General features: G+C 37.3%; 1 protein-coding gene across 1 annotated transcript; it reads left to right on the top strand.

The window, feature by feature from the left end:
* Positions 1-7,773: 7,773 nt before the first annotated feature.
* Positions 7,774-10,776, top strand: LOC135214188 (trichohyalin-like). The gene has a single exon (XM_064248257.1). It carries the CDS (start codon positions 7,774-7,776, stop codon positions 10,774-10,776), a length of 3,003 nt encoding a protein of 1,000 aa, XP_064104327.1.
* The last annotated feature ends 735 nt before the right edge of the window (positions 10,777-11,511 follow it).

The raw sequence follows: 11,511 nt of genomic DNA, 5'->3' as shown, positions 1-11,511 counted from the left end.
GACGAAATACACCTCGGGCTTACCTACAATGAAGCAGAGTCCTGCAGAGACACTGATGCTTATGCTCCAAAGAATCTGTCAGAGAGGGTAAGATGACGAGTGAGAAAGTATCAAAAGATTATATTCTTGTTTTCATCAAAGAAAAACAGGCTGAACTTCATCTTATCAGTTGTTTGCTGACCGGTAGGACACCTGGTACAAAGGCACCTTAATCTAAGAGCTATTACAGTCTACAGTCTTGATTTTAACTATAAAGAACAAAAATCCATTCAAATGTTTTCAGGCACTTAGAGTTAAGCTATGACTCAAAGCACACCACTTAAGAAATCTTTAAGCAACTACATAGCAGTGGAAGACTAGTATATGTCCTAAGAATATGTCTATCTCAAGTGCTTCTATTAATTGCATTGATCTGTACTAGTAACAGGCCATCTAGTTCTGCTATGACCTGGAGCATATTACTTTTAGATAGCCATCAAGCAATGGATGTTTAGTAGCAGGGTAATCTGAGGTAGCTTCGGGAATGTGGTCTGGGAATGCAGTAAATATAACTCAGCAATGACCTAAGGTGAGGTCTCTAACTAAGCAAAGGAAAACTATTGACGAGGTCAATACTTTATAGTAGTCTTTTAAACTGGGGTACTTTAAAGCAGCCTTAATTCAAGGGTTGTCTGGGAAGACAACGCATTTAGACAGCCTGCAGCTATAAGCTATGACCTGGAAGCAATACGCCTTAAGGAAGTATGAGCTGAGAGCACCACAAGAAGTTACCAAGATGCTCAGAAGCTTAGCCCGAAACTAGGCCTACTTACGAAACCAACAACCGTCAGGGCGATGATGACAGTCCTGTGGTAGGCCAGCGACTTGCCATCGGTCGAATGGTAAGTGCGCGACCTGAACTGCGGGAACTCCTGCATGCTGAAAAGGTAAAGGGATAGAATTGAGCCAGTTGTCTGAGTGACTCATAGGGAACTAGTTGGGACGTTTGCGAGTGATGATATGAATTGAACCCACTAGATGTACTCGGGATGTTTACCGTTGTTATTGTGATTCAGTTCAAATTAACAAAAAATTAAGAAAGAAAATTGAATTCCTTTACCTGTGAAAATGATAGGCTTGTATTATAATATATATTTAAAAGTTACAGTGTAGAGTAATTTTCTATGTCAAAGGCATCATCTCAATGTTGAACTCTTTAAAATATTAAATAACTGTTAGAGGTTGACTCCGGACTGGCCGATGGCTTATCTAAACCTGGGATTTATTGACATTACTTTAGCTTGGGTAAGGGCCGATAGTAAACATGGCACTCAGGTGAGTAATTGAAATATTAAAGCAAAACTTTATATATTTGTTGTAGTTGTGGAAGCTTCAGGAGTCCTTTTCTACTCCCAGAAGCTTTAGAATGAATTTCACAACCAGCTTCACAGGCCAAGGAGCTCTATAGGACTATGCTTCTTGCAAGATTAGACTAATCTAATCGTTCCAAGATAATGACCGCAACAGTGTTCGGGAAGCGTTATCTACGACTAATATTTCTTGTTGTGGAGGGGGGTAGGCATTAGCTTTATGTAACTTACAGTCTTTAGTTTATGTATTTACAGTATTCCCCAAAGGGATTGTACTAAAGACGCCACAAAGGCGGATACATAGCCGGGCTAAAACCCTTGGGGTCACTGTCTAATAAGATAGATTCGGCTGCTTTAAACTGGGGTACTTTAAAGCAGCCTTAATTCAAGGGTTGTCTGGGAAGACAACGCATTTAGACAGCCTGCAGCTATAAGCTATGACCTGGAAGCAATACGCCTTAAGGAAGTATGAGCTGAGAGCACCACAAGAAGTTACCAAGATGCTCAGAAGCTTAGCCCGAAACTAGGCCTACTTACGAAACCAACAACCGTCAGGGCGATGATGACAGTCCTGTGGTAGGCCAGCGACTTGCCATCGGTCGAATGGTAAGTGCTCGACCTGAACTGCGGGAACTCCTGCATGCTGAAAAGGTAAAGGGATAGAATTGAGCCAGTTGTCTCACTGACTCAGAGGGAACTAGTTGGGACGTTCGGGAGTCATGATGAGATGAGTTGAACCCACTTAATGTACTTGGGATGTTTACTGTTTTTATCATGATTCCGTTCAAATTAAAAAAAAATTAAGAAAAAAAATTTAATTCCTTTAGCTGGGAAAATGATAGGCTTGTATTATAAGATTATATATATACTATATATATATATATATATATATATATATATATATATATATATATATATATAATATATATATATATATATAAGTTACTGTGTAGAGTCATTTTCCACGTCAAATGCATCATCTCAATGTTGAACTCATCTTTATAATATTAGATTACTTATAGAGGTTGACTCCGGACTGGACGATGGCTCGTCTAAACCTGGGATTTATTGACATTACTTTAGCTTGGGAAAGGGCCGATAGTAAACATGGCACTCAGGGGAGTAATTGGAATATTAAAGCAAAACTTTATATTTGTTGTAGTTGTGGAAGGTTCGGGAGTCCTTTTCTACTCCCAAAAGCTTTAGAATTTCACAACCAGCTTCACAGGCCAAGGAGCTCTATAGGACTATGCTTCTTGCAAGATTAGACTAATCTAATCGTTCCAAGATAATGACCGCAACAGTGTTCGGGAAGCGTTATCTACGACTAATATTTCTTGTTGTGGAGGGGGGTAGGCATTAGCTTTATGTAACCTACAGTCTTTAGTTTATGTATTTACAGTAATCCTCAAAGGGATTGTACTAAAGACGCCACAAAGGCGGGTACATAGCCGGGCTAAAACCCTTGGGGTCACTGTCTACTCTTTTCACTTTCATTTCTTTTTTCTTTTGTCATTTCCTTCGGTTTGGCCAGCCCCATCGACCTCTGCATTGGAAAATTTCAGGTCTAAAGACGTTCTGAATCTGCCTCATGCATTTTGGTTTCTGGGCATAACTAATCTTACAACCTCAACTGTCAGCAAAGACGCCTTTGCTACGTTCTACTCACCTTAATTAAGTAGCTTATTTGTTTACCCCTTCTTCTTCTTCTTTTGTGTTCCAAAACTGGCCCTCAAACGTCAGCCTTCAAAGAGCAACTGCTAATCGAATTGTTTAGGAAGTAGAATGAAGCTAGGTCATTAGACGCACAGGAAAGAGTTATCTGATACAAGACTAATCATTTATTTTATAGATAAAATGCTCTCAGAAAATCAAGTGTCTTGCTCCCAATTACTGTTTCTCTGTCTAGTCTATGCTTTTGATTCAGCGGTGGGTAGCTACTGCTTGCTTGCGAGTTTTCATGATCTCACTTAAGAATATATCCCAGTCCAACCTTTTAAGGGACCACAACAAAATCAACGATTCCTGTTTATAATTAGAGGGTTCATATGTAACTGCTACAAGGCATCATCCCCTAGGAAAAATTTTCTCCGTTAACTGGTCCATATTGCTGCTTATCAATATGGAATGTTGCTGCGATGATTGCATGCTATCAATACTTATCTATGCATTAGGTATATATTAGAGCGATAAAAAGAACTTGTAGTAAAAGGCAGACAATCTGTAAGTCCCTGCTATATTGTTTAAATGGTACTACGTTTTGTTACAAGATTTTTTACCTTTCGGGTGAAAATGCTACCTATCAAAAAGACACACAGACACACAGCATCATCTAAAAAGTACCGATGAACTTTATGAATTATTTCCTTAGTCTGACTGTGCAGGCGGGGGCAGCGAGAAGCGGGAGATGTTTTCATGGTGGGTCTGTGACACGGAATGACCTTGTCAGGCTGAGGTGGCACTGGAGCACTAACCCAGCACAGAGGTGTTGTCAAATCTCAGGAAAACATTTTTAGTAACATTCATTTTCCCATCAAAAACTTAGTTATTCTTAAACATATGAAGTTTTATTATGAAACAGAGTAATTACCATATATTTAGTTAGTATATAAAATATCTGAGACATTTCTTCATCAGTGTCGTGGCGTATTTAGAGAACTGTGGCAACTGTGCAGCCAAACCATGTCCCACATCTGCAACTAGATAGAATAGTTCGTAATAATCATGACCAGATGCAAAGTAACCGTTATGAAGTTATTTTATAAATAATGCTGTAGACCTAGCCCCAGATCACCGTGAAAGTAGTAAAAGAATTATCTACAAGAATTATGAGAACTCTTAACTAAAAAAAAATGTGTGTTTTCAAGTCAAATTTAAGATTTGGTCGCTTTGGTCTATATAAAAAAACACACATAATCAAACATGTTTTTATAGTGTCAGATTCATTAGGGTACTGTTCAAATTAAATATTCAGGTATGTAATTATAAAAATAATAGTATTTACACTTAAATTCGCTTCCGAGGTTTGAAACAAACACTTTCAAGGAAGTACGTAGTTTACGAGGTTATTCAGTTTTCTTGAACTGATTTCAAAACACGTTTCTTTTACTTACAGCATAAACCGATTTAAATGCCAAACTCATCTCTGTCTACTTGCATGCTATTTACCATTCTCTTAATGTTTGATAACATTCTCTTACCATAATCTATTTAATAAAGAAACGTACAAGTTCGTGAACTATTCATATCATAAATAGAATTAATAGCAAGAGCAGGTAGTTATACATCGCAGTCACTACGTACAGTAAATAGTTAACTGGAAACTTCCGTTATAAAGTAGGTTTCAGGATTATGTGTATATATATATATATATATAATATAATATATATATATAAATATATATATATATATATATATATATATATAGTATACATGTATATATAGATAGATAGATATATAGATAGATATTATATAATCATATATATATATATAGATATATATAATATATATATTATATATATATATATATATATATATAACATCTTATATATCAATATACATTATTAGATATATATATAGATATATATATATATATATATATATACTATATATATATATATATATATAATATCTATATATAATATCTATATAATATATCTGTATATATATATATATATATATATATATATATATATCTATATATATATGTATTATGTATATTAAATTTGTATATATATATATATATATATATATATAGATATAATATGTTTATATATAATATATATATATATATATATATATATATATATAACAATAACATATATATATATATATATATAGATATATATATATATATATATTATTATATTAGATATATATCTATATATTATATATATATATATATAATATATATATATATATATAATAAGATAATATATCATATATATATAATATATATATATGTGTATAATCATATATATATATATGTTATATATATATATATATATATATATATATATATATATATATATACATAGATAGATATATATATAATCATATATATATATATATATATATATATATTTATTTTATATATTATTGATACATATTATATATATATATCTATAGATATATATATACTTTTAGGGCATAGTTTTCCTCTAATATAATTTTCGTTAAAAGCAATTGCTTTAGTGGCATCAATAAGTTTCTTGCAGGTATCTTCATACCGACGAAGTTTTTTCCGATTCTCGTTCGTCAGTTTCTGGTGAAAAATACGCAAACTTCCTTCTTCCATTTATTGAATTTTGTCACGACAGCTGTTTCGCCTTATGGCATTATCAAGCGACTACTGACTTACAATCTGACCTTTCGGCCTATTTATTTCATCGTGTGGGAGGTATGACCTTGAGGTATGGGTACTGGTTAGTCTATGGATTAACAGCTTCAGGGCGTTGTTTTGGATACAAAGAACATAAGGACATATGTACTGTGACAATAAGAGTGAAAGTTTAAACAGTGGTTAAATAAATATTCAAAATACAATGCCATGTGCTAGAGTTTCCTTAAATGTATGTTTAAAATTTAATATGTTACATGTTGGTTTTATATAAAAATGACAAAATTGCATTAGAGTCTTTTATATACTGAATCATATTTGTTGCAAAGAAACGCCGATGTTGATTTTAGGCGAGAAACGTGTTTACTGATTCAGTGAGAACATCACAGATAAAGTCACGATTACAACGATAATTATATATATATATATATATATATATATATATATATATATATATATATATATATATATATATATATTAAAAGCTTTTCGATCGCCAATAATTACTCCTGTGATCTTTAAATCAATAGTTAAATTATGGATGGCATTTTCTACATCAGTATGGAGGTTTGCTATACTATTACCATCATATTTCTGGTGTAAAAACTTACTGAGATTGTACCATCAATCTTGCTGTGATAGGCTCCCAAATTTCAAAATACACTTTCCTAAATTCTGCAAAAGTTTTAATTTCCTGGAACTTGAATGAATTTAACGTTTTCTTGCGTTCATCGGTAATTCCACTGGATGAAATCCGACTTTCGGTATCTGCTATCCACTGCGATACCGAGTACACTTCTAATTTATTCTTTTCCGGATGACCTATTTCTACATTGATCATTCGAGCTACAAATGTCCTTTAATATCTAATTCGCTCTACCTCGGAATTGATATATTTTCATATATGTACAACAGATCAAAGGATTCAAGAGACGAACCGCCACTTCGAAGATCTAGGCGATTAGCTGGTTTGCCGTTGGAGAACGAGGGGATAACGTAAAGAGCCAACTACATCATCAAACAGGCTATTTGTAAACGAGTCAAAAAACAAAGTTCTTGTATGGTCACTGTTAATAATTGTATTCAGATTGACAAGGAGGACCGTGCAGGCCTTCGAAAGCTTTCTGCTTTGTATTTTAAATAACAAGATCAGACATATTATTGTGGATTTACTTTAACAATAATAATAATAATATTAAAGTTTTTAAGAAACAAGAACCTAATCCTAAGAGTGATAGTCTCGCAGCTTTAAAGCTCATGCAAACGAAATTGTGCAAAAGAGAACTGAATCTAGCAAAAGAATTTACAGGCTTTGTAAATAATGTGTGTGTGTGTGTAAAACTAATGATAAAACTATAACTATTATCATTATCAACTGACACCAGTAGGTGATGTTTTAAATCTTAAATAGAATTTCTTATTATTATTATTATTATTATTATTATTATTATTATTATTATTATTATTATTATTATTATTATTATTATTATCATTATTATTATTATTATTATTATTATTATTATTATTATTATTATTATTATTATTATTATTATTATTATTACATGAATTTGGACTTATGATATCGAAGGTGAAGAAGTAAAGAAATAATATTTATCATTATTATGATTATATTTTTATTATTATTATTGACTGAAAACTGAACTGGAAAATGAAAAAGTTGAAGACTTCGTGGGAGGTTAAGAAGTGAAGAAAAAAAAAACTTCCGTTCCAAGCATTCCTCTGAGGCCGAGAGGAGGCTTCGTAGATCCTCACCTCCTCCTCCTCCAGAAGGACAAGTGAAGCCGCAGCTCCGGTTTCAGGAGCGGTCGGAGACTCTCTCTCTCTCTCACCACACCAGCAGCGAAGAAGAAGAAGGAGAATCCATCGGAGCCGAGCCAGCAACCGAATGCGTTCCTCGGATCTTCAAGAAGCGGCTCCGAAATCCGAGTCCTGTGTCGGTGGTAGTTTTAAAAACTAGACACTGAGAAAGCAAACGTCTAAGGTTAACATTTCATCATGTTTGAGCTATATTGCATATTACTTGTGATACTGGCATTCATTTTCGGCGACTTGTACGCTACGATCATGGACGACTTGTTTCATTTCTGTTGTTGTCGAGTTGTCAGCAGTGGTTTCCGAGTACCTGGTGCTCTTGTTGATGCCGCTGTTGCTTCTCTCGAGGCAGAAATTGTTGTCGATCAGTCCAATAGCAGCTTGACTGCGCCATCTTTTGCCTTCGCCAAACCTCTTGTAGGTTTGGCCTTGTTGGCAGCCTTGGCGCTTGCTGCGCGCTGGATGTATGGAATGTCTGGACGAACATCTGATGAAATGGAAGAGTGTATGGAAAGCGAACGTATAGATGAGTATGATAGTGAGGATGACGATGAAACCGACATGAGCGAAAGTGAGGATGACAATGAAATGAATTTGAGCGAAAGTGAGGATGACGATGAAATGAATATGAGCGAAAGTGAGGATGATGATGAAACCAGTATGAATGAGAGTGAAGAACACCTTGAAAATGATATGAGCGAGAGTGAGAATGAACTGGAAACTGATGTGAGCAGAGTGTCTAGACTGGAGGACAGTCTAGAACTGGAAGATCTGGAAGACGGCAATGAGGAACTGGAAGAGACCACCGAAACTGAACAACTGGAAAGCACCGAGGAAGAAGGAGACCTGCCTACACTACATCAAGAACATCCAGATGTAGAAATGCAGAGGTTGCAAGAATCCCTGGAAAAGAGTCAGGCTAACGGCACTAGAATGGAACAGCTCTTGAAGGAAGCAGGAAAGGCGATAGAGCGGATTCAAAGGGAACTTGAGGGCAAGGATATTTTGCTGGAAAAGAGGGCAGACGACACAGCAGCGATGAGCAGACAAATCGAGAGCGTCTGCCTTCAAAAAGAACAAGTTCTGACTGAAAAGCGTCGCCTACAACACGACCTGGAACTGGCTCTAGATCGAGGAGAGAAAGCAGACAACTTTAACAAAGAACTGATGGAGCAAATAGTGTCTCTTGAGAGACGACTAGAGGAGACTGAACACTTGCTCAAGAAAAGGGACGAAGATGAGACGGAAATGAAAAGGCTCTTCCAGAAAGAGATGGTCGACAAAGAAAGAGATCTGCAGTGCGCTAAAGAGAAAGAAACAGAATTGAGCCTCAAACTAGAAAAGATAGAAACTTTCAATCAAATTCTTGATGCAGAGAATGAAGATTTGATGAGGCTCGTAGTAGACTACAGGGAGGCCTTAGACCAGAAGGAGAGGAAGGTCAACCATCTGCAAGAATTACTGGCACGTCAAGCGACAGAGTCTGAGAACGACCAACAGAAACTGAGGACTCTGGAAGTGCAAATGACGGCCATTGAAGGCACTGTAGAAGAACTGGAAAACCAACTGATGGCCATTCAAGAGAACCAAGAAGCTGTCCGGGGAAAACTCGAGCTCACTGAATCTGAAAACTCTACACTTAGGGAGGTAGCAGCTGACCTAAAAGATAAAAATTGTGAGCTTGAGAAAAACCTGGCAGACGAGACCCACAAGAACTTGGTACTAGAAGATCAAGTTCAGTTCCTAGAATCAGTTTTGCACAAAAAGGAATCTCAGTTGGTCTCTGCATCAGAAGTTCTAAATGCAGAAAGAGCGAAAACTGAGATTATGGCACAAGAACTACAAGTGATGAGGAACTGGGTCGCAGAACTAGGAGCAGAGAATGAAAAGTGCAAAGAGGAGTTAGCAGCAAAAGCAGCAGAAGTTACTTCGCTGCACAAAGAGTTAAACAATGAGAAGAAGCTGACCCAAGTTCTGGCTGGAGAAGCCCAGGTTATGAAGAACTGGGTGGCAGAACTAGGAGGAAAGAATGAAAAGTGCAAAGAAGAGTTAGCAGCAAAAGCATCAGAAGTGACTTCACTGCAGAAAGAGTTAGACAATGAGAAGAAGTTGACCAAAGTTCTGGCTGGAGAAGTCCAAGTTATGAAGACCTGGGTCGCAGAACTAGGAGGAGAGAACGCCACGCTTCAGGATGAGGTAAACAAAACCCACCTGATAGTAAATTCACTTCTGAAGTCTTTAAGGAAGGAGAAACAGAGGAGCAGAAATCTCCAGGATGCTCTCCATCGTGGGAAGGAGATGGAAAACTTGCTGAAAGAAGAAAAGAAGAGAGGAAATGAGATGGCGACTTCCCTGAGAACCTTCAAAGAAGAGCTCAATAATAGGGACCTCCAAATTGAAAACCTCCTAAACACGGAGAAGAAATTGATATGTGAAAAAGAAGAACTTGTAGAAGAACTAGGCGTTGCTCTCAGTCACGGCAAGGAACTGGACAGCATGCTGGAGGAGGCAGGCCAGAAGGTGACAAAACTCGCAAACGATTTTGATGAAGAGGTCCAGAAAAGGGAGGACCAGTTGAGAGATCTCTTAGACAGAGAGGAACAACTCAGAGCTGAAAAGCTAGAGTTGGAAGACAGATTAGAAAATACTGTCAATCTTCTGATTAAAGAACAGCGGGAAAATGTAAGCTGGCTGCAAATGATACAGGAAAGGGAAAAAGAAGTAGAGAAGCTGAGGAAAGATGAAAAAGACCATCAAGAACAGAGGAAGGAGATAGAGAACAAACTGCAGGAAGGTGAGAAAGAGCTCCAGCAACTTAGAATGGAATGTGAAGATCTGAAAGGAAATTGGAGGATACAAGAGGAAAAGATGATAAAGGAACAACAGCGTCTCCTGGAGCGCCAAAGGAGACAGGAAGAGGCTCTGAGGGAACAGGACAAATACATGCTAATGACGCTTCTCCATGGGACAGCTCAGAGGAACTTCCATCTGCAGCACATTGCACTGCAACATGGAACTGAAACTCTGGACAGCATCAATGAAAAGGAGAAGCAAGATGAGGACCTGTGGCTGAGGAAGGAGAAACAACACAGGAAATATTGCGATGCCCAGCAAGAGAGGACCAACTACCCGAAACAGTGGGACGTCCTCACTCAGACGTTGACGGAACTCACTCGTGGAGATTCTGACGAGAACTGTGAGATTTCCAACGGAAAAAACGATGACAAAACTTGTCATCAAAGCAGTGAAAGATGAGATCTGTAAGGACTGAGGCCCCTCAGAGATCCGAGATTTAGTAAGGAAAACGAGGACTAAGCCAGCTGCAACACCCACCTAAAAGGCTTACATGAGTGAGTCACGGACTGACTCGACGACCATGGGACTGAGCGCACATCTTCAGCAGCATCGGAGGAACCCCATGATTCCCCCCACCTTCGAAAGCCGTCCCCCCACGGCTCCCCCAGCCCCGAAGGTGTTCATGGCGGTGGCTCTTATGTTTCTTTGGGTGTGCGTTCAATCCCACGGTCATCAGGTCTTTCTGTGACCCATTCATGTTTGCCCTTTGGTCCCAGTCAGGACAGGTACAGTAACTGAGTCTGACTGGATGACTTGATTAATTTTCCCGCTGTGGGAAACACATTTTAACCTAGCCACTGAATTGGGCTGGCTTGCCCACCAGCCCAATTCAGTGCCGGTCCCAAGCCCGGAAAAATAGGGAGGGTTGGCATCGTCTGTAAAATGTGTTGCCAGAAACAACAACGAGAGAGAGAGAGAGAGAGAGAGAGAGAGAGAGAGAGAGAGAGAGAGAGTGATATTTGTAAAGTAAAACCAGAAGCAGAAAAACCTTTTAAAACCATGAGATACATTTGATTAAAACTTTGTTAAATGCTACACTCATAGTTACTGTAGGATTTGGCCTAAAGTCTACAGTGCTTTGCACCTAGCATTCACTTATTGTTTGATATTGATCTGATAAATTTCTATGAATAA

This window comes from Macrobrachium nipponense, chromosome 45, assembly GCF_015104395.2.
Source record: "Macrobrachium nipponense isolate FS-2020 chromosome 45, ASM1510439v2, whole genome shotgun sequence".
NCBI classification, from domain to species: domain Eukaryota; kingdom Metazoa; phylum Arthropoda; class Malacostraca; order Decapoda; family Palaemonidae; genus Macrobrachium; species Macrobrachium nipponense.
This window is presented reverse-complemented; position numbering and strand designations above follow the sequence as displayed.